General features: G+C 36.7%; 1 protein-coding gene across 2 annotated transcripts; it reads right to left on the bottom strand.

The window, feature by feature from the left end:
- Positions 1–1,240: 1,240 nt before the first annotated feature.
- LOC145123896 (protein NARROW LEAF 1-like) lies at positions 1,241–6,138 on the bottom strand. 2 transcript variants are annotated; one of them, XM_079059083.1, is made up of 7 exons: positions 6,011–6,138; positions 5,724–5,909; positions 3,797–4,350; positions 3,550–3,693; positions 2,638–2,878; positions 2,030–2,551; positions 1,241–1,944 (listed from the first exon to the last, which is right to left on the bottom strand). In XM_079059083.1, exons 3-7 carry the CDS (start codon positions 4,316–4,318, stop codon positions 1,526–1,528), a joined length of 1,848 nt encoding a protein of 615 aa, XP_078915209.1. In that variant the 5' UTR covers positions 4,319–4,350; positions 5,724–5,909; positions 6,011–6,138; the 3' UTR covers positions 1,241–1,525. The 2 variants fall into 2 exon arrangements, with proteins under 2 accessions (XP_078915209.1, XP_078915210.1); XM_079059084.1 differs by lacking the exon at positions 5,724–5,909 and having other exon boundaries at positions 6,011–6,126.
- Positions 6,139–25,044: the final 18,906 nt, after the last annotated feature.

Genomic DNA, 25,044 nt, shown 5'->3' with positions numbered 1-25,044 from the left:
GAATGAGTTTGATTTTACGCTTACTATTTCGTTAATCAAGGATTACACTAAAATGTAGGGATGAATGTTGGTGATTTTCGTGTAGCTAGGATTCTATTTGAGACAAGAAGAATACCTTTTGGTTATATTCTGAGGCAGAAGGTGCGGGGTGCACACTTGGATAAGTTAAATGGACTCGGGAACACAAGGGTTTGAGGTTCCAAGAGGCGATGCCCCTAACAGGGTTCTAGGGGTAACGCTCCCAGTGGGGTCCAGTGTGCATATATAGGGAATATATATATATATATATATATATATATATATATATATATATATATATAGCAAAAGATAGAATATAGAAAAATTGATGCTCATTTCTGCATATTTATCTTATCAGAATAAAAAATTGTAAGGTATTTATATGTTTCAAATTTAGAATAGGGTTGTATTCCAAAACGATTTGTTTTTGGATCATCTCAAATAGAATTTCATGATACACAGATAATAAGATCGAAATCACAAATTTAAAAAGTGTTTTCATACATGATCTTTGAATTATCCAAGTGTTATGTGTTATTGTTGATATTTGAAACCCAAATCTAACAGTTTCTAACCATGGCAGAGCTTTTTAAAATCCATTTTATAGGTTAATAAGAAATAAAATAATAAAGAGTCGAATGGTCGTGTGAAAATTTTTTAAGGTTAATACATATTTTCGAAATCCATTGTTAAGGTTAATACATATGTATAGAAAGGCAGGGCGTTTGAGAATCCATTATCTGGATTAATAGGAGAGATAATATTGAAAATAGAATGAATGGTGTGAATTTTTTGTCAAAGGTTAATAGGTATTAATAGGAAGTAAATGGTTTATAATAATTCAAAATTATCCATTTAACAATTAAAAAAGAAAAAAAAAAAAAGAGATAATGTAGTGTGGTTCCACCCACCGCGGGACACCGTGGGACTCTTGAGCACACGCACCGCTCTACCCGACAAGGTGTTCCTGACGGTTGTCGCTACTCCACTTCAAACAACCTTACGTTGTGGTCCTCATATAATATAGCCTTAGGCCAAAGGGAGCGCACTATCACTTCCCTTATTTTTTCACTGTCAACTCTTTGCCACGTCATTTTCCCCTTACTCTCCCATCACCTAGCAGTGGACCTAAAAAATTCTCAGGTGAACGGTACACCACTGAGATTTTGTGCAACAATGTGATGTGTTGTAAAATAATATAAAACATGAAAAAAAAAATATATGGTGGAATCAATTGGTGGGGGAAGGGGGTTGGTTCACCACACACCAATGGGTGTGGTGTCCCCCGACATCTCACTTGCCCCTTCAGCCCACCAAATAGTGCGGTGGGTGGTATCCACCTTATCATAGATGTAAACCCATTGTATAAACCATTTTATAACATTACCATAATTCGCAGCTCAAATTAGGATTAGTTAGCATACCAGATTACCACAAAATAAAAGTTAACTTCAACCCACCATAACCATAACCAAACACTTGGTTTATTTACCATTTAAACACAGGTTTATTTAGCTTCATCCAAAGGGTCAGACCGCCTTCTCTTTGGCTCATTATCCCCCAAATGAAGCGAAAACCCTAAATCCTCCTCATCCGTCCCGCTTTTCAACGCACTCAGATTCTCAGACTCAGCCCTACACCGCCTCTCATTTCTATGCAGCGGCGACTGCCCATTGAAACTCGGAATAAACTGATGCTCCTCAATACTTGGCCCCACCTCCAAATTGCTTGCATTTTCCGCCGGAGACAAATTCATATCCGGGCCGCCACCACCACCACCACCCTCTTCCAAAGGAATATGCTGTTGGATATGAAGCCCTAACGGTTCCGCTTTATCTTTAGGAAGCACTATTTCCGGCGGTGAAGATTCCCCACCGCTTGACCCCATCACTGTTGCTGAAGCCGCCCTTTGCTCTTGCACCGCCGCTGTCCAATTCAAAAAAATCAACACAAAAATGAAAATTCTCGATACTAAAAGCAAAAATAGACTGAAAGAAACGAATTATATAACCTTTTAGGGCATCTCCGGTTGTTATTAGATCAAGTTCAAGGAGATTGAGTAGGCGGCCAAGGTCAACGCCGCTTGTCCAATTTTCCGGTGGCTGACCGACTTTAAGTTTCAATCTGCCCCTATTCGCTGTCCCACCCCATATGATCCCAATAGGCCTTGCTTTTGGTTTTTCTTCGTTCTCATTGTCATTCTCCTCAGCTTTTAAGACAATCAGACTTCCACTATCGCCTTCAAGGTCAAACGTTTGCTGGTTTTCTCCAACAACAAGAAAATCAGTAAAGAAACAAATACCCTTTTCGTCGTTATATTCAAGGGCATAAGCCAAGATTGTTCCTTTAGTCAACCCTGAACTCCTCCCAACTTTCATCACTTTTTTACCAATAAGACTATTGATGGGAGATTGCAAATCAACGATTTTCACATCTCCAATCTCCCCAACGTCTTTTACACATGTTGTTACAGTCGACATGTCAAAATCATCACTGAAAGGAATGAACGCCCCATCAGCTCTCACGAAGGTCTCTGCATTTGCACAAGTCGTAAACATGAGTCAAGTAACCAGGGTTAATGGTAACAATAATGTTGATAGAGCTAGGGCTAGGGCTAACCTGGGTTAATTCCAGCAAAGATACCATACCAAAGATCATCTGTGATAAATGAAGTAGCTCTTTCGACTGCACCAAGATATATCCCAGGTCCAAGTGTAGGTGGTAAAGGATGAAACATTTTCTGATTTGGGTAATCTAGATTGACAGCCACGTGGCGGTTTGTGAGAAAACCAACTTGTCTGCTGCCTGTTTGGCTTCTCACAATAGCTCCCAATGTACCATATGTCTCTTGACTTGCTACCTAACATACCATACCCAAAATCAAATGTGACATCACTTGGTGCATTTATTATTTTCAACTTCAACATAACGATTAATATTAATAAGGAATTATAACTGAATATTAACATTAATTTGTTTACACGATTGATAAATAACCAATCATTTTTTTCACATCAGCTTCACCGACATCCAACTATTCAATTCACTGTCTCCGCATCGGGTCACTCCAGATTTTTTAGTACATCTATAATCTATTGAGCTCAAAGTTTTTAATTTGTATCAAATACATCAGCTATTAGCATGTTGCTTAAAATATAATTTTACCATTGTTTTGTAATTAAATTAGATACTTTTTTAACATACGGACACAGTAGGACACAAAACTGGATGCTATATAAACAAATAAAAAAAAAGTATACACTATGGTTTCAAATAAAAACAACGTAATTATATATCAATAACCAACTACTATTGGTACTGATTATCAATAACCAATTATTTTACAAGTAAATTTGCCTGGTTGCTCTAGATACATTGTTGGCCCCTAACTTATTTTTTATGTGTCGATCGGTCATAAGCAAGAAACAAGCTATAGTCAGTTATAAAATTTAAAAAAGTTTAGGTAACAAAAAATTCCAGAACAGAAGGATACAGGATTTCAACCTGAACCCTAGTTTTGATATATAATACCTGAGAACCAGAACCGATACATGAGCCACTTCCACGAAGGTCATCCACAATATCAGTGTACAATTGTTCCTTGGTTGTTGGTTCAGGTGCACCAAAGTAAGAAAACTCCACAACATCCACATCACACCACACACTCCCGGGTCCCTGAAAAATGATTACATTGATACACAGAGTATAAAAAAAAAAAAAAAAAAAAAAAAAAAAAAAAAAAAATGAAGAAACTAGAAAAGAAAGTGTGATTTCTGACCTCAAGAATAGTGGGTAGACACTGAATGGGGCTTAGCCATTGCTTATGAACTTTTCGGGAAACAAAGACTAAGATTGCAGGAATATCAGTCAACACGCCCCTACGAATCCTAAACCCAATTGCAGTTCCAAGACTATAACAACGCAAAATCTTACTGTGAGATGCACGAATAGTCATTAACTCAAGCAAAGTGGTTGCTTGGTGTCCTTTAGGTAACCTGCCAATAGATTCAGGCAAAACTCCCTTTTGTAAGTTTACAAAATAGTTTGTTCTCTCTTCAGCAGCATCACTTAGTCGGCTAGAGGTAGGCCACGAAAAATAAGCAGCGTTGCTCTCTGAGTGCTGTCCGCCTGATGCATAGGGTTGAAGACTTGGTTGTTGTTGGTGTGGGTGTGGGTTTGGAAATGAAGGGGGATTCGAGTTGCTGTAACAAGTTTTCTCCAAATCCAAAGCTGATTCCTCTGATGGTGTTGAACCAGATGAACGTACTCTCATATTCATGTTCATTCCTGCTGGATCCATATCAACTTACTTCTTAACCTATTACCCCGTAACTGTAAGTAGAAGAGATGTACACAGATGTTAAGTCACACATTTTATACAAACACCTTAAGGGGAAGATTATGTGGAAAATCCAAAACTTTAACTTGTATCACCACTTGGAAAAGACTCATGATAACATTAGTTAAATTGTTCACCTATTAATCATGTCATGTAATTAAATGCAGTGTGACTATATACCCGTAAAACATCCGAATTTTGTGAGAATTCCCTCACTGCTCAACACTAAAACCGTAACCAGTTTTGGCTCAAGGTTAATAAAAATCCAAGTGAAACGTAACAGCATAAAATTTACGAAATAATCAAAGGGGATGTTTGGCAACGTCTGAATGATTCCGAGGCTTTGAATGAAAACATGTTGTTTGGTCAGACCTCTGAATGGCTGTGTTGAATGATAAAAATGCACATTTTACTCTTCACTTTAGAAGTGCACGACATCAAATCAAATGAGTATTCGAAGAACTTCCAACTCACATTACCATGATTGCAGCATGTTGACTTTTAAGACCAAATATACAACTTTACCGTGTAGTATTTAACTCATTCACAAAAATAACATGTCAATGCATTCAAGAACGATTACACAAACTGGAATATACCCTATATGTAATGATTACAGCAAAGGGAATATCTTGATCGATTTAAATCAGTGAATGTTATCTAGACCTCTCAACAATTCAATATCTAAATCAATGGACCACGTATCATCCTACTGCCTTTAGAACCTAAAAATGATAATACATAGCTGAATCTGAAAGCAATTTTGCATAATGATTCCACTATTTTCTAGACGTGGATGCCCTGTTTATCACTTAACTACTCAAAAAAAGTATTCAAATTCAAGAACAAAACTGAATTAAAGCTCTGTGAAATTGAATTGCAAACAAACTGGAGCATAACAATGCATCAGTCTCTAACTGAAAATTAGAGAAATTAAGACTCTGCATTACAAATGCTTCCATGCACTGGATAAAGATAAATCAATGGAGAAAGATGAATTTTAAACCATAAATTTACGACAGCTATGTGATTTATTAAGAGCTTCAATTACAAGTAATGTACTTCAGATTAAACTCCAGTGTCAAACAAGAAACAGTAAAAAAAACAAAAAAACAAAAAAACAAAAATGAAATGCATAAACAAAAATATAACACAAAATATTAAGAAACAAACAAAATCGAGGAAATCCCAGTAATATGCAACTCAAAAAAACAAACAAAACACTAAAAAAACTCAAACTTACCCCAAAAAATTGGGTTTTTTATTGAAAGATAAAGATGGTTCGAATGATATTACAAAAAAAAAATCGAAGAAATCATAGTAATATGCAACTTAAAAATTAAGAACCCTAACCTAAAACTCTTACCAAACGAGTTCAGCAGGATGCCGGCGACGGGAAGGAAGAAAAGGACGTTGGCAAGGAGAAAGAAGGTCTGACGCCGGCGAGGGTGGAGGAAGCAGTGGCGACGGCGGCGAGGAGAAGGAAGACCGACCGCAGCGACGGGAGGGGAGCCAGTGGTGTCTTTGACCAGAGTATCTGAAGAGCTTGTATCTTCGTGGCAAATAAAGCAATTAACAGGCAAAATTCCAGGAAACATGCGAAGATCGAGCAAGAACAAACTCGGTAATCAAGTAAAAAACAAAAGAACTCACTAATTGGGAAAGAGATTCTGACTTCTGAGTGGTCTTTTAGTTGAATCTTTCTTAATACGTTTTAGCAAGGTCATCGGCCAGTTGTCGAATTTCTATTGTAATACAGAAAAAGTTGTATTAATTGTATAAAGATGAAAGTTTAACACCTGCGCGACTGGGCCTGGCTTTTCAGTTTTGAATATTGAATTTGAATCGGCAGATGAATGTCTTGGGCATTGGGCCAAATTAACTCATCCACCAAGACAACTGGCAGTGGCAGTGTCACTAACATCATGTATAAATGACTTTTGTCAGTCTTTAAATTCATTCATGTCACCCGAAAAAATTTACACCTATTGTAATTCAAGTGTTATCAATGATAATAATGGTTTAATTTGGTTAACGAGTTTTATACAAAGGGATAGTAATTTTAAAAAATACTATTTACCAATCAATGGTATTTTTTAATTTAATTACCAAAAGATAGTATTTTATATAAAATACCAATTTTGTCCTTAATTTTATGATTATCACTAATCTTATTATGCAGCACCCATTCAAACCACATCATATAAACACCCCAAGCTCTTTCTCATCCATTTCCGACGACCGAATAATCTCATGCCACCTTCATCTCCTTCCTAAGAACCTTCCAATTTAAGGGAAAATTTGTCTTTTTCCAACCAAGCCAATCCATAAAGTACCGGTGTCATTGTTGGAGAGTCATCTATGTCTTGTACAAGTTTCATACCCTTGTACACCCATATGAATAGAAGGAATGTCTGTAAAAATCCATTGTCGGCAACAGAAACCGGGTTACATGTACTCATGGATGAAGATTGTAATGTCTAGTAAATCATATCGACTCTTTAAAACCTAAAAATAATATCATTCCAAGTGAGACTAACTTCATAAAACAAAGATTAATGAATTAGATTCCATTGAACATTGAATCCAATACATGATTGTCAGTGAAATAACATTACCAATAGATCATTAATGGTATCGTTGGTCCTGCAAAAAGTCTGGATTCTCAATGATTTTCTGTGCTACAATAAGTTAAGTTCCTGCTGATATTCCCAAAATATCTTCGTTGCCCCTACCAGGAAGTTCTAGGTTAAATCAGAGTTCTTAAGGGATTTGAATGAACCAAAGCATCGAGATTCAGGAATGGTACTGAGCAACTTGTTGTAGGGAAGATCGATATGCATAAGGCTTTCATTACACGCGAATAACCAACGGAATATCAAATAGGAAGTCAGATCTTCAGAGGAGCTATCGAGAAATTAAATTGGTTGTCGTGAATGTCAGTAAAGAATTATAAGCAAACATCCTGGATATACAAAAAAATTGTATAGTTGTAATTTCAAAGTAAACCGATGAGAGTTCAGGTGAAGTAGCAAAGAATTGAAAAACAGAATAAATACATATGGAGAAGGAAGCAGTATGTTGCAAATCGATGGACAGGCACACAATGGTGGTGGCCACAAACGTCGAACATTATGAACGACGAGAGAAGGGAAACCAGATGAGTGAGGAAAAGATGCTACAAGAAACCATTAAGGGAGGGAGAAATTGATTGGAGAGGAAGAAGACACGCGTGAGGTCAGGTGGGTGGTTTCTTTTATTTTTAATAAAACTACAGTTATATAGTAAATAAATTTCAAAACACCATTAGTTGTTAAATACTTTTTGAAAATACAATCTTTTGGTAAAACAAAATACTCCTTGGTTAACATGGAGGTTTAAACTAACAATTAACTACGATGGGTTTGACCATTTGTAAGTCCCAAATCTGCTTGTGTATCAATCAGATCCGTTTGATGGTGCGGAATCCCAATCAAGCGGATGATGCCAAATCTAAATAGAAAAGAAGAAGAAGAATAATAATATGAATCTATGATGTATTCAAGATTGGAATGATGAACAATACACAAGATTCACACACACTTGCACCTTTTTCTCTCTCTTCTCTCTCTTGGCCTTAAACTCATCTCCCACTCCTTAGCCCTAACACCTATATATATATATATATATATATATATATATATATATATATATATATATATATATATATATATATATATATATATATATATATATATATATACTTGGGGAACATGGGCCGTAAATGGGCTCACGGCCATGAACCAGTTCACGGTCGTAAACACAACAGCAAACACATAATACATGACTGAAAAATACATTTTCCTAGAAAAGTAAAGTATAAACCAATATTTTAGACCTAACAATCCCCCCTTGGTTTATAGCTTTCTTTTCTAATTGACCCAACAAGCACCGCCTAAAAAGTAGCTGGCTTTTCTTGTCAATCTTCCTTTGGAGCTTGGCTTCAGCGTTTAATCTTCAAATTCTTCACAACTTCAAGATGAACTTGATGAATCTTCAATGAATGACTTCATCTTGAGTAGTTGGGCTTTTCTTCAAAATTTGACTCTAAACGCACATTGGGTGAGGAGGCTTCTTGATAAGATTCTTGAAAGATGGCGCTTTCAGCTTGAGAATCTTCAGAGAGAACAATAGAGAGATCTAATCTTCTGGATCACTTCAGCAGGTACAAGATAGCAGCAAATTGATTGAGGAGGCTTCAATGCAATTTGTCACATAATCTTCAAGTCAGCTTCACCTTGCTTCTGGGGTTGAAAGATTGAAAGTTGAAAGAATAGTCTTCATTTCTTGCTCCTTCAAATGAGAATTCTTCGATGATCATGGATGAAGCCTTGGCTCAGAAAATCTCGATACAGTCTCCATGAGTCTCATCTACACCTGAATTCACTTTTTAAGAAAAAACCAAACTAAAACAAAACTTAGCACACAATATTTTTGGATTTTTTATATTTTCTTAAAAAAATAAAACAGAAACAAAAATATTTTTGGATTTTTGATTTTTCTGAACAAGAAATAAAACAGAATATAACACTATTTTTGGATTTTTAATTTTCTGATTTTTTGTTTGATTTTTGAATTTTTTTTAATTCTCCCCCTAAATTTGTGCATAGAGGAAAACTATGAACAAATTTAACAAAAACAAAAAGTATTTGGGATCAAAGTTGTGAGACAGTCTTAACTTTGTTTATCAGTAGCTTCACCTTGATGAATAGATCTGGTCAATTGCCGGTATTGTGGTCCACTTAAACACGAAGAATATTGACAAACTTTTCCAAATATACTATTTAGCTGACGACGACCACGGGTATTCTTGTCCACTTAAATTAAGTAGCGAGATCTACAGACAACCTCTTAAATGGTTCAGTTTTAGTTACACTAGAACATGTTCCCCACTTCCTGATATACCCTGGTTATCAAGAACTTCCAAAGAACTCCTTACTTTAGGTGAATAGACAATTATTAAGGAGGAAGTCAGATTTAGAAATAGGTGCATATGTTGTGTCCCAGGTCGGATCTCTTTCAATCACGCAGAGGGGACACCATATGGCTAACTAGGATAATTGGATTGAGAGGTAGAATATTGCATATGTTGTGTTCCAGGTCGGATCATTTCAATCACGCATAGGAGACAACATATGACTAACAGATAGAAAGAATTGCATAGATAAGGTGCATAGAAATAGAGTTGCATATGGTGCATTCCAGGTCGGATCTCTTCCAATCACGCAGAGGAAGCAACATATGACTGGAAGATAGAAAGCAAGAAAATAATTTTGTTCAGACCTACATGATCAGAACTGTCACACCCCCAAACCGTCAGAAATAACGGTGGAAACGTTCGGAGGCGGGTGACGTCATGCGTAGTATCACAATAGTTGTATCATAGTAAGCAAAGTAAACACAACCATTACATTACAATATGATTATTTACATCTGTTTGAAAACATAGTTTGTACATAAGAGTATATAACAAAAGTAAAAGACGTGACTCCAAATGCTCCGTCTTCTCCAAAAGTTGATAAAAGTACTTGTCTATTGCTGCCCTGAGAATACAAGCAGTTTGTAAGAGTATCAGCATAAAGCTGGTGAGTTCATAAGTATTTAGTTCTGGTGAAAAATGTTTCTTTGATCCTTTGAAAAGTGTTATTTGTTATCCATTAGTTATTTGTTAAACAGTCCGTTTATGAAAGGTTGAGTTATCCCAGGAAAATCCTACATTTTCCCTAAAACTTGATGGTTGGTTATCTGTTTCTAGTCTGAGGTGTACAAGTATCTACCATACTTATATCGTTAGGTGTAGTTTTCTTGAAAAACCCTGTTAGCTCCCTGTGAGGTGTATTAGCCTTATTACGTAAATAAAACTAATGAATAAGTGGTGAACTAAATCCTAAGGGTGTTATTAATACCCTCTAGTAATTGAATCGGTTATTACTTTGAGGTTAGTTCACTTGATTCATTATTACAAAAGTAAATTCCTGTTATCTGTATGATATATATTTTACGAAATGTTTCACGAGTTCATTACTTTAGTTTGAAAACTGTTTCTACGAGTTGATTTCTTAATCGCTTGGTGAAACTGTTTTCTGTGTTTAAAAGCATGCTGAAAATATAATTATCTTATACAAAATAATCTACTTTGAGCACAAGTTTCCTTGTACTTTTGCTTGTATTCCCCCCTGAAAACATGAAAAACTCGGAAAAAGCGTAGGGGTATGAACTCACAGTATGCGTGGGATTCGAGTGTAAGTTGCTAGGAATTGCTGAGTGTCAAATAAAGCCTCGGGCACAAACGGATCGATTTGAAGGCAAAGAAAGGTGTTTTCGGTCCAAAACACTAAGGTGTTCTTGAGGATTCTTAAAGATAACTTGAAGATCTTGGAGGAAACTCGATGAAGGTAGAGAGAGAGTAGAGAGAGAATGCCTTTGAAGTGTTTAAAGTGTGAAATGAAGGCCAAATACTCTATATATAGGGTAGAGTTCTCGGTCAAAGGGGGGGGGGGGGTCCACCTGACCGTAAACGGGTTTACGGTCTACACGAGTTTACGGTTGTAAACTCGTCCTGACCGTGAACTCGGTGATTTTCGAGGAAGTTTCAAGTTTTTCGTGTGATTCCTGGTTTATTCCGAATCGTATAAAATACATATTATTTATTTAAAACTTAAGGTCCTTCCCAAATTAAGAAATTTGACGAAATTAAATAAAAACCCAAATTTTATTAACGGAAACTGGGTAAGGATAACAGGAAAAGTTTTGGGTTGTCACAAGAACCCCCCAGTTGCCCTATCAGAACTAGAATTAAGGACATAAGTCTGTACATCAAGGAAAAGTTGAACCACTGTTCTAGATGCATATTAATTTAGTGTATCCCGTGGGTTCCCGTGTTTATCTCACTGCTCAATCTATCCAAGCGTCGTATGGTCAGTCCAAACAATCCTATCTAAATCCACACTGTCAAATCCTTCGTGCCTGCCAGCACATTAAACACAGAGTCTAGACAATTCAGATTCAGTCCCTTACACATGTTTTAGACTGCCCGTTATCACTTTCTTGACATCACTTCCCAAATAATACCTACAAACAAAAAACTATAAGAAAAAAAATAAAAAAATTGTCTTCAAAACGAATCAATGTAAGAAAAACTCAGGAGTATCGAGAAGAAAACTCAAACCGTAAGTCACCGATTGAATTTGCATCCAGAAGGTCTGAGAACAGCACGCATAATCTCAGAACAGATCCGAAAATTCTTCATGTCATTAAGCACAAACCCCATATGTGATCCTCTCCTTTCTTCCTTTCCCACAAATGACACATACTCTCAAACAAAGGTCTGAATGTTGTACAGTTGAGAGATGCCTCCTATCATGTTCCTGGAACAGCCACTACCAACAAACCGAAGTCTGATGATATGCCTCCATAGCTACTCCGACACAGAGCGGGATCAATTGGTCTTAGGAACCCAATCCATTTTGAAACTGGGTTGACCTTTTTCATCTACACAAGGTACTCTCTCCCACGACATGTCCTGCTTATCATAAACAGAAGATGAAAGACGTTAGAAGCATTAGCTGATTTGGGAGATTGAACCTTTGGTACCCATCTGTAATTGAGTTTAACCCATTTCTTGTTCGATCCGATGGGTGTCCCGGCACTTGATTTTGAACTTGAACCCGGTCTTCGAGATGACTTTGAATTTTGCTTCTTGACCGGCATTCCCTTCTTGACCGTGGGAGATGGATTCTTGGACTTGGGATTTGAATTCTTGCCCTTCATGGAATTCCAGTCGCCATTGTCTGAACGTGACCTTGAGGAATTTCTTTTGGAAAATCTCCCTCTTGGTGCATTCTGCCAGCCATGTGCGTAGTAGGGAATGTATGCGCGATTTGGACAATGTCTGGCAATGTGTCCAGGTGTTCCACAGTGAAAACATGTCTTTTTCTTCACTGGGAAGTTGTTTCTTCCTGCCCCTGGTGGCGTGCTCTTGCCTCTTTTCTAGTTGTTCCCACATGCACACTTGCAGCAGGCACTCTGTTTAGCTTGAATTGGTGGCCTATATTTCTCAACAGCATGTTTATTAGGAGTAACAGAATTAGAAGCAACAGATTCAGAGTTCAAGGAGTCATTGGTTTGTTCAAAAGTGTTCTCCTTGTTCTCTTCTTCCACTACTTTACCTGCACAAGAAATAGAAACATCAGTATTTTTCATCTCAGCACCCTCAGTTGGCGCTGATTGTTCAGTCTTAACTAAAGCTGAAGCAGGGGGTTGGCCATACTTAAGGCGTGCTTCATTTTCAATTTCTTCCTTAGTCAGAGGGGTGAAAGTATAGTGATCATTAAAAGGAGGTGGAACATCATGATACCCTAGACCCTTGTTTTGATTATCTTTAAATGTTAATTGTTTTTCTATCATGGACACAACTACCTCACTTGACACATCAAATTTCTTAAAGTTGAATTCAGTATCTTTATATTTGGCTTTTAATGCATCAAGTTCGGTAGTTACAACATCAAAATCTTTCTTAAGATATATATAATGAACACACTTGTCACTGCATTATGCCTGTAATTTCTTATAATCATTTGTTTTGGCCTCTAATTGATCTTTCAATGGTTTCTGGCCTTTCCTAAGTTGGTACCCTTCGTATTTTAGTTCCTCGTTCTCTCTTCGTAGTAATTCATAGTGTTCATGTAAATTCTCCAAGGAAAGTTCATTGACTTTGATTTTTGAAGAACTCATTGTTTACCAAAAATTCCCTTTGACTAAAAACTCAAAAGTCAACCTTAAAAGTCAAATTTAAAAAGTCAAACTTAAAAGTCAAACTTGAAAAGTCAAACTTGAAAAGTCAAACTTAAAAGTCAAACCGAAAAACTAAATTTGAAAATTTGAAGGTTAAACGAGAAAGTCAAAGGTCAAACTTGAAAGTCAAAGTCAAAAGTCAATTTAGAAAGAAAAAAAAATAAAAACTAAAATTTTGGGTTGAAAATGGATTTTGAAAAAAATAAAAAAAATTTAATTTTTGGGTTGAAAGTGTTAAAATGAGAAATTAGGTGCGAAACAACGAAGCTTTATGAATTAAATCGGAAAAGAAAATATCATCTAGCAAGCTAGATGAGTTGGAAAGGCGCATGTTTTAAGAATTGGGGGACCTGGGTTCGAATCCAGGCAATCCCAAAAAAAAAATTAATATGAAGCTGATGCAAGGACATGCACGCGTGCGAGGATGCTGGCCGAGATCGTCCGAAGCCACTGAGCTGTAAACGAGACCGAACACGCCTGACCAAACACGTGACCGAACACGTGTGAGGCTGGCCGTACACCAAGGACCGTGAACTCCGAGGAACCCTAGCCACAAACGCTTCTTCGGACTCGGGGCCGTAAACCCTTTAATGGCCGTGAACACTTCAATGGCTGTAAACCCTTCAATGGTCGTGAACACTGCTTCAGATGACGTGAAAAACAGCGTTTTTCACCACTTTTTGCTCCAAAACTCGATCAAAAACTCGTTTTTTTTTTAAAAAAGCGAAGAACAAACCCCCTATTTTGCCAAGATCTATCCAAAAACGCAAAAATCCTTCAAAAATAAGATCAAATACGCTCCATATCTGCAAAAATTGATTGATACAATCCAAGCTCTAATACCAATTGTAAGTCCCAAATCTTCTTGTGTATCAATCAGATCCGTTTGATGGTGCAGAATCCCAATCAAGCGGATGATGCCAGATCTATCAGTATAATTATTTAAAACATCAAACATTGTTTTTTGATTTTAAAGGTAACAATATAGTCATTTATATATAGTTATTTTTAACTATTGTTATTGTAAGTTACTGTCACACCCCCAAACCGGAACGGCGGAAACGTTCGGCGGCGGAGGACGTCATGTTTAGTATCACAACAATGCATAATAGTAATCAAAGTACAACAACAACCATTGTATTTACAAAGTTATAAGTTTTACATCTATATTCAAAACATAATGTACATGACACCAAAAGTACAAGTTTTAAAGACATGAGTTTATATAGCTCCGTCTTCTCAAAAGCTGTGGATGTACCTGTTTACTGTTTCCCTGAGAATACAAGTAGTTTTGAAAAGGTGTCAACAATTAAGTTGGTAAGTTCATAAGTATGTTTATAACTGAAATCTGTTTTCTTGTTCTTTGATAAAGTAATCATGTTTTCCCAGAAAATCCGATATTTTCTGTTGTATATGTATTTGTGTTCTGAACTAGTGTTATATAGTTTTAACTCACATAAAACTATAAGATGAATCTTTTCCCTGTAGTAAAATAGTATTTTGTATCTTATACTATTATGAATTCTCTGTAGAAGCCTAAGTTACCATTTGTAAAGTACTGTGTTATAGTTTTATTATTATAAAACTATGTGAAGTTGTTTCCTTATTCATACACTAATCATTTAATTCAATACCAAATTGTGAGTTATTATAACCATACCAGATGACCTAAGATGGCCCGAACACGACGTTCTTCAGGCGTCGCAAAAGCTACAACATTTGTCACCACAGGTCTACCGACCTAACTGTTGCAAACAGCTTTGGTGCGGGATTGTCAGTCTCGTATAGATCTATACACAAGTGTCACGCACCCCTTCAAGGAGATTATGGTTATAATTTCAGGACTTTGTTGGTACTTGGAAAAGTACGCAAAGATTGTTTCACAAATGCTATATTGATGATTACGTGTGAAATAATGAAAAGTTACTTAGAAATAAATACACTGTAAATAATTTTCATAAACTATGTTTTCAGTAAAGTATTTTGTTTGTTTTCTGAAAAATATTGTCGCACCCCCGAACGTTTCCGCCGTTCTGGTTTGAGGGTGCGACAGATTTAAAGTATAACTCTTGGTCAGAGTGTTTTTATCCCAATGGGTTTATAGTTGTATATCTTTTATGATTGATATACCGAGTTCACTATAAACACTGCTCTGATACCAATCTGTCACACCCCCAAACCGGAACGGCGGAAACGTTCGGGGGCGGAGGACTTCAGGTAAGCATCACAACACATGCAATATAGTAATCAAAGTACAAACAACCATTGCATTAATAAGTATAAGTTTTACACAAGTGTTTAAACATTACATATTCAAACACTAAAGTAGGTACAGTAGAAGACAAGAGTCGCGGTACGGTACTAAGTAGTCTTCTCAAAAGCTTCGGGAGTGTACCTGTCTACTGGATTCCTGAGAATACAAGTTATTTGGAAAGAGTAGATCAACATTTAAGCTGTTGAGTTCATAAGTATTTTAGTTATGTTAAGTATACCCTAAGTTCTTTGGATAAGTTCACTGGTTTCTCCAGGAAATCCTATATTTCCTGAGGTAATTAACTGATAACCTCAATAGTTTCCCTCTGTAATTACTTAGTTTATACTGATTATATATAACCCAATATCGAATGGACATTTAAATGGGTGTATCTGCCCTAAGTCCACAACCAAACAAGGAACAGGAAGTAAGGCGGAAGTCACACATTTCACTATCAATCGGATATTACTTATGTATAACTATGATGTAGCAACTAAGGAATTATAGAACTAACCACTAAAGGTCCTTTATGTTATACTAGTTTGCCGAAAGTAAATGACTAGGTTCCCATTTGTAAAAGTGGTTTAATCCCATAAATCGTTCTCTTTGTATTAATGTTTTGTATTTGTATTCCATTATGAAAACTTGTAACTGAGAGTGTGCCTGGCTCCACCAGCTGTTATTGAAAACTGTATTGAACTATTGTATTTTGTGTAAACTGGTACTTTGAAGGTGTAGTTTCGTTTAGTTTTTTATACACTAACGTAGTGTTAATATCTTTTTAATGAGTTATTATAACCATACTATGACTGATGGCCTGAAACAAACGCTTTGTGGGCGTTTAAACTGGTGACAACAATTGCCACTCATCGGCGTGTATGCCTGACTGTAGCTAGCAGCCTGAGTACGGGGTTGTCAATCCCAATATAGATCTACACACAACTTGTTTCGATCCCCGGCTGGAGATTCTGGTTATAATGTCAGGACTTTTCCTATGTTGTCTAAAATGAATTAAACAACCTGAATTGAATGTCTCATAAAAAGCATATAAACGTTACATGTATATTAGTTAGGAAAACCCAATCATTCCGAAATAAATGATTGACAGTATGTTCTTGAATTAGTACCCCAAACATGTATTTGATGAGTGTAAACCCTTGATTTGTTCTGAGTCAAAACCCTGGTTTCTTGTAAGACAGTGTATTCTAGTATACTTGAATCATGAATTATTATAATTTATACATAGAATAATAATTCGTGGTTCAAGTATACTAGAATACACTGTCTTACAAGAAACCAGGGTTTTGACTCAGAACAAATCAAGGGTTTACACTCATCAAATACATGTTTGGGATACTAATTCAAGAACATACTGTCAATCATTTATTTCAGAATGATTGGGTTTTCATAACTAATATACATGTAACCTTTATATGCTTTTTATGAGCAATTCAATTCAGGTTGTTTAATTCATTTTAGACAACATAGGAAAAGTCCTGACATTATAACCAGAATCTCCAGCCGGGGATCGAAACAAGTTGTGTGTAGATCTATATCGGGATTGACAACCCCGCACTCAGGCTGCTAGCTACAGTCAGGCATACACGCCGATGAGTGGCAATTGTTATCACCAATTAAAACGCCCACAAAGCGTTTGTTTCAGGCCATCAGTCATAGTATGGTTATAATAACTCATTAAAAATATATTAACAATACGTTAGTGTATAAACAACTAAACGAAAGTACACCTTCAAAGTACCAGTTTACAGAATACAAAATACAATGGTTCAATACAGTTTTTAATAACAGCTGGTAGAGCCAGGCACACTCTCAGCTATAAGTTATCGTAAAGGAATACAAATACAAAACATTAATACAAAGAGAACGGTTTATGCGATTAAACCACTTTTACAAATGGGAACCTAGTCATTTACTTTCGGCAAACTAGTATAACATAAAGGACCTTTAGTGGTTAATTCTATAATTCCTTAGTTGCTACATCATAGTTATACATAAGTAATATCCGATTGACAGTGAAATGTGTGACTTCCGCCTTACTTCCTGTTCCTTGTTTGGTTGTGGACTTAGGGCAAATACACCCATTTAACTGTCCATTCGATATTGGGTTATATATAATCAGTATAAACTAAGTAATTACAGAGGGAAACTATTGAGGTTATGAGTTAATCACCTCAGGAAATATAGAATTTCCTGGAGAAACCAGTGAACTTATCCAAAGAACTTAGGGTATACTTAACAGAACTAAAATACTTATGAACTCACCAGCTTAAATGCTGATCTACTCTTTCCAAATAACTTGTATTCTCAGGAATCCAGTAGACAGGTACACTCCCGAAGCTTTTGAGAAGACTACCTAGTACCGTACCGCGACTCTTGTCTTCTACTGTACCTACTTTAGTGTTTGAATATGTAATGTTTAAACACTTATGTAAAACTTATACATATTAATGCAATGGTTGTTTGTACTTTGATTACTATATTGCATGTGTTGTGATGCTTACCTGAAGTCCTCCGCCCCCGAACGTTTCCGCCGTTTCGGTTTGGGGGTGTGACAGATTGGTATCAGAGCAGTGTTTATAGTGAACTCAGTATATCAGTCATAAAAGATATACAACTATAAACCCATTGGGATAAAAACACTCTGACCAAGAGTTATACTTTAAAACTATATCAATATTTTATAAAAGTATAAGTACATGCAGAGTATATATACCAGAATGAGTATCACAAGAAGAACAAAACTAAAGTATTTGGATGTTGGACATTGCAGTTAAACCTAGACAGTGACGTAATCATATATGGGATCAATATAGCCTGATCAACTATATTCATTCGAGATATGACCAACATGTGTTTGGGGAGTGATTGTAGTGTTGCAACAGGTCTAAAACTTACCTAAGTACCAGAAGAATTCTAGAACCAAACATAAAGATTAAAATACTATGGGAGTATTTTAAGATGCTAAAACAAGAAAACTGAAAACTTGTCAAATTCTTATATCTAGAAGTCCAAGAATCAAACTCATAACTAAAATAACATGGAGGTATTTTACATACCTCTGGGGAAATATTAAAAAGACCTTTTCTGATAAGTCTATAATTACTAAGTGGATACGTTAAGGTTATATATAGCCGAGATTTTATAGACTTAGAATATGTGATTTTCACTCTACTTCCTTTTCCTTGTTTGGATGTGGTTTTAGAGTAGGATTACTTATTCAAAGGTCTATTTGATCTGGATTATATATAATCGGTACACACCATGTGATTATAGGAGGACCAGGAAGGATCACCTTCGTAAAAATTTAAATTTTCTCATAGATTCTTTAGACATTCCCATTCTCGTATAAACCTATTAGATAAACATAGTTACTCCAACAATCAATAGAAGAGTCAAGGAGGATCCAACAGAATTTCATTAGGAGAATCCCGAGAAAGAAACAGATGACAAGTAAATAAACTATAGAAATCATTTAGTGCCCTTACCTTATTAAGGACACCAATGAGAGATTCGCATGAACTTTCGAGATTCAAAATCTTCATTACGAATAAATGGGGATCAGTGTCAGAATCGGAAGTAAGACAACCCGGGAATTCAATATACCTACAGAGGAGAAGGACAACCTATAGATACCAGAAGAAAACAAATCATTACCACCCAGAATAGAACAGAGAACAAAAGAAAATCACGTGTGATTCATGAGAAGTGTTTGAGCGCCTTTTCATCCAAGTAATAACTAGTAAATCGATTCAACCTAGTGAGTTAGTGATTTCATTACTCACATTAGGTTTTGAGTTTATCCTCTTTTCCGGTCACGGCTAATAACAATAAATCAGATCACGAAATCTTAATTGATAGTGATTACTTCTCAAATTCATAAGTCTATTTTATGTAGACACCGTTATGAATTGTTTTCGAAAATTGGGAAACGATATCCACCAAACGAAGGTAACTTAGTTCGGATGATACTCGGTTCCTAACCATTCTAGAAACTTAATTATGTTCCTTACCAGGACTGCATCATAGGGATGCAGGTCGAATCATTGAGAACAATATAACAAAACAAAAGATTTATACGTAGATACAAATGGTTAGAATACATCTAGAGATACGATAGTCGCTCACGAGCTCATTTTCTTATCATGAAACATAATCATGCCTCCAAAGAAATGTAACCAACCCACCAGCGAAACACCAATCCTTCAGATAGACGCGGCTACGTTTCAAGCTGCGGTCACAGCAGCTATAGCAGCTGTCATGGCACACCTTAATGGTAACAATGCAAATGTTAGTAGTAATGCTATCGGTAACCCCGATCGTGGTGATGGCCAAGTACAGCAACGAGCACCTACTTGTAAGGACACCTCGAACCTTAAGCTTAATATCCTTAAACGAAAGTTCGAGAACATGAAAGGGAGTTGTTCAACTCAAGAACCTAACAGAGGGCAACGAACTGGGGTAGTCAATACCCCCATCAGCCCTGTTATTCTAGCATCAACCAAGCCGTACTTAGGAAACCTCCCACACTGCAGCAAGTGCAACTACCATCATCATGGAGTTTGCCGAGAGCTGCATTGCAATAGATGCAACATAAAGGGGCATACCGCCCGCATCTGTAGAACTTTGGTTGAGTTCATCACTTCAACTGCCAATGTTGGAACCATTCTCATATGTCACCTTTGTGGTGAAATAGGACATTACAAGAGGGACTGTCCAACAGAGAAGAACGATGGGGGAGCAAGAGGATTTTGATCCCAATACATGGGAAAGCATCAAAGAACCCTGCTATATTTTGGTACGCTTCCAAACCCCGATAATTATCTATAATTATGATTACTCTCTCGTTCAAATTAAATCACAACATTCGTATAAATTTTGAAACCCTAACAGGTAAGCTATGATGACTTAGTGTATACATAGGGGTCATTTATAATTAAGATTTGTAGACTTAGAGTGAGTAATCCCGCCTCATATCCTGTTCCTTGTTTGGTTGTGGATTTAGGGCAGGGTTGCTCAGTCAAAGGTTTTGCCAATCTTAATTATACATGACTTGTATACACCAAGCGATTATAAAGAGACCTAGTAAGGATCGTTTCATGAAAGTACATAATTTCAAATTATCAGAACCCTCGTATTGGTAGTACCCGCCAATTTCGAATCAAAAAGGGGTTCGTAGTGATAATAACAGAATAAAACCATAAGCGCTGAAAACTTAGGTACATAGGATATCATCCTAGTAATCATTCCTCCCAGAACGACTTAATATCTATTTCGTCGAGAAAATTCCGACATCCTCATTCGACATGGTTTGGCCTGGCCCTTACCATGTGAAAATTCTTATGCTCTATAAGAAAACTTTTTCCTTAATCAGCTGTAAGATGAAATTCTTCCAATCCATAACGCAAAACCCTTAGGTTGTCTCTCATTTCAAAACTTCAGAAGTACCCATACGAAGGGCACCCCGCCATTCTAGCCTACTCAGTAGACAGGAAACTTCAAATGAAAAGCACCGAAGTAGTCTTAGAAGTTAGTAACTACCGAAGTACCTCAATAGATATCGTAAGAAAATCATTGTACCGCAGGTCAAGTTCAAGAATAGAGAGTAAGAACTCATTAAGTTAATCTATCGCTGCTAAGTGTATACACGAGAGTGGTGTATAAGTTAGACTTAACAAGATTAAGGATGTGTGATTCCGCCCTATCTCCTGTTCCTTGTTTGGTTGTGGACCTGGGGCAGAGTCACCCATCCGAACGTTTTGTGAAATCTAAATTATATACGACTTGTATACACGAGGTAATGGTGGATGAGCCAAGTATGAGTCTGATCATGAACTTCGGAAAAAAAGCCAACATCATGTATTCTACCAGGTGGAATTCAACATGGGACCACGACAGTGGGTCGAGCTACTAAATGACTATGAATTCGAAATTCATTATCATCTCGACAAAGCCAATATAGTAGCTGACACCCTAAGTCGGAAAGAGTACCCAGGTCATAGTGCCAATCATTGACTATGATAACCCATTCAAATCTCTCCACACAAAGTAAGGAGGCTCAACAGGAAGCCTTGAAACCTAAAAATGTGGCAAGTAGAGAAGATAATTAGAACGTGTGAGTGTACGGTATGCCTATATCTGTTATCCCCACTGAGATAATATAATCATCTCCCAGTTCAGGCAGTCACTCAAAAATCTCTAGGAACCAGAGTAGTCATGATTCTATGTGATCGACTATGGTAAAGAATGGGATACCCATTTATCAATTAGTCAAGACCTTTATCACGCTAGCATTCAAGTTGCTTCATTCAAAACCTTTTGTTGTCATAAGTGCAGATCCTATCTGCACTGGACTAAATTAGGTAATACGCAACTAACTAGAGGTCCAATTTCCACACAGCACCCTCGCTGATCTGGAATTCATCCGAGAAACTACCAAAAACAAAATACGAATCAGGAAGCGACATAAAGCTTCCAGAGTTAATCAGAGAAGCTATGGCTTCGATAAAAGAAAACCCTTGGAATTCCAGGATTGATGACCTTGTCATATGAAGGTCTCACCCTGGAAGGACAAGATACGCTTGAGAAAGCGTGGAATACAAAATTCAAGGTACATAAGACCATTTGAGATTCTTACCAGAATCGGTCTTGTACTTTTAAACTTAAACCACCACAAAAACGTAATAACATTCATCCCATATTTCACATATCTAATCTAAAGAGGTGTCTATCCGATAAAACACTTGTTATTTCACTCAATGAAATCAAGTTAAATAAAAGTCTACACTCTGTAGAAGAACCAATGAAAACCATGGATAGGGAAATCAAAAGAACCAAGCAAAGTCTTATCTCGTTAGTGAAGGTTCGCTGGATTACAAACCAAGGACCTGAATTCACTTGGGAAGAAGAGATTAGACCTGGTCCATGAGTATCACTTTAGACTTAATTTCGGGACGAAATTCTCTCTAACGGGGGGATAATGTGACACCAGTCAAATTTTGGTCAAAAATAAATTGATCAATAATCATAATTGGGATGAACCAAGTGGTAGAGTTTGTAACAAGGTTTCCAAAAACATAAAGAACACTGAAATCCGAGTTATAATGAAGAAGTTATGACCAATCGAAAATCCGCGATAAAACCGGCAAACCACTGTTCAGTGTAAAAAGTGAATTTTCGATAAAAGGCTTTTTAGCCTTAACAATCTAAATGAAAGTTGTAAAATATGTTAAACCGAGAACGTTCATAAAAAGAATGTAAAAATCTGACTTCGTATGAGGAAGTTATGATTTTTCGAAGTTTCGATTTAGCAGTAGACAACTAAAAATTCGAAATATAAATCGATCGATATTTAGTCGACGCAACTTAAACGAGAATCGAAGGTCTTGTCAAAAGTAGCACAACGGTAAAAATACGGACAAAAACGGACGTCGGATGAAGAAGTTATGAATTTTTAACGGATTTCCTGTCCCGATCTATTAAAAATAATAATATTAAAAATAAAGTCAAAATCAGCCGACGAAGTCTAAACGTAAGTTTTAGAGTATGATTTTACCTATGCGTGCTTATATAGAACATCAAAAATGGAGCTCGTATGCGAAAGTTATGATTTTCGCAAGTTTTTGGCACAAAAATAAAGAAAATGTTGAAAACCGGGAAATTTCGCATGAGTCATCCTCGGACACGTCATCTTCGCATGCAACCTCCACGTGTTCGCCTCTCATTGGACCGCAGCCTCGCGTGGCATCTCCTGATTGGTCCGAAGTCATCATCCTCTTTCCTCATTGGACCGAAGTCCGGTCCACTTAGAAGCCTCCACGTGTCCGAAGCACATGCCTCGCACCAGGTCCGAATCCGCACCGCCTTCGCAGGAGCTGCCGTGTGTCCTGCTGACTCACCTCTTCGCCTCGCCAGGTGGCTGCTGACTCGCCTTCGGACCGCACCCTCGCACCCCTATATAAAGGGTGCGAGACTTCTCGGCTAAGAAGTAATTTTCACCCCTAAATTCTCCATTTTGCACCATTTCACCCCCTAGACTTTCTCACGACCCCCAAGGCCCCGGTATCGTGTCTAAAGCCCGAAGCAAGCCTCGGAGCCCCGGAATTCTCAAGAAGTTATCCTCTCTCCAATCGAAACTCTGCCCGATTTGAGCCGGTTTCTCATCAAGCAAACTCCTTTTCGTGAAACGAAACGCTGCCCAAATCACCATCTAACAAGTGAGTTCATACCCCCGTATTTCCATAATTTCTACTGTTTTAAGGGGGGGGGGGGGGGAATACAAGCATAACACAAGAACTTTGTGTTATAAAATCATGATTTCAAATCATGATAAAACAACATTAAATCATTAAAAATACTCAAAACATTAAACTCTTTTATAAACTTATATTTTTCCCCAAAAATTCATATATATATATATATATATATATATATATATATATATATATATATATATATATATATATAAGATTTAAAAGACTTAGGACTGATAACTCATTCTGGGTCCTTTTCCTTGTTTGGATGTGAGCTTATAGTACCGGTTATTTGTCCGAGTGTCGTTTAAATTTTACTTATATATAAAATTGTATATGTATATAAATATAATAGTTATTTCATCAGTTTAACTACCTTTGTAACATGCAGAGCAAGGGATTACATGCAAACATAGTTAAATACACATTCAGAAAGTACATATAAATTATAATAGGTATAATTTATACATAGAATAATAATTCATGATTCAAGTATACTAGAATACACTGTCTTACAAGAAACCAGGGTTTTGACTCAGAACAAATCAAGGGTTTACACTTATCAAATACATGTTTGGGATACTAATTCAAGAACATACTGTCAATCATTTATTTCAGAATGATTGGGTTTTCATAACTAATATACATGTAACGTTTATATGCTTTTTATGAGACATTCAATTCAGGTTGTTTAATTCATTTTATACAACATAGGAAAAGTCCTAACATTATAACCAGAATCTCCAGCCGGGGATCGAAACAAGTTGTGTGTAGATCTATATCGGGAGTGACAACCCCGCACTCAGGCTGCTAGCTACAGTCAGGCATACACGCCAATGAGTGGCAATTGTTATCACCAGTTTAAACGCCCACAAAGCGTTTGTTTCAGGCCATCAGTCATAGTATGGTTATAATAACTCATTAAAAATATATTAACAATATGTTAGTGTATAAACAACTAAATGAAAGTACACCTTCAAAGTACCAGTTTACAGAATACAAAATACAATGGTTCAATACAGTTTTCAATAACAGCTGGTGGAGCAGGCACACTCTCAGTTACAAGTTATCATAAAGGAATACAAATACAAAACATTAATACAAAGAGAACGGTTTATGGGATTAAACCACTTTTACAAATGGGAACCTATTCATTTACTTTCGGCAAACTAGTATAACATAAAGGACCTTTAGTCGTTAGTTCTATAATTCCTTAGTTGCTACATCATAGTTATACATAAGTAATATCCGATTGACAGTGAAATGTGTGACTTCCGCCTTACTTCCTGTTCCTTGTTTGGTTGTGGACTTAGGGCAGATACACCCATTTA

Source organism: Lactuca virosa, chromosome 7, assembly GCF_052849685.1.
Source record: "Lactuca virosa cultivar CGN04683 chromosome 7, Lactuca_virosa_CGN04683_v6, whole genome shotgun sequence".
Classification (NCBI taxonomy): Eukaryota; Viridiplantae; Streptophyta; class Magnoliopsida; order Asterales; family Asteraceae; genus Lactuca; species Lactuca virosa.
Note: the sequence above shows the minus strand (reverse complement) of the source record. Positions and strands in the feature narration are given on the sequence as shown.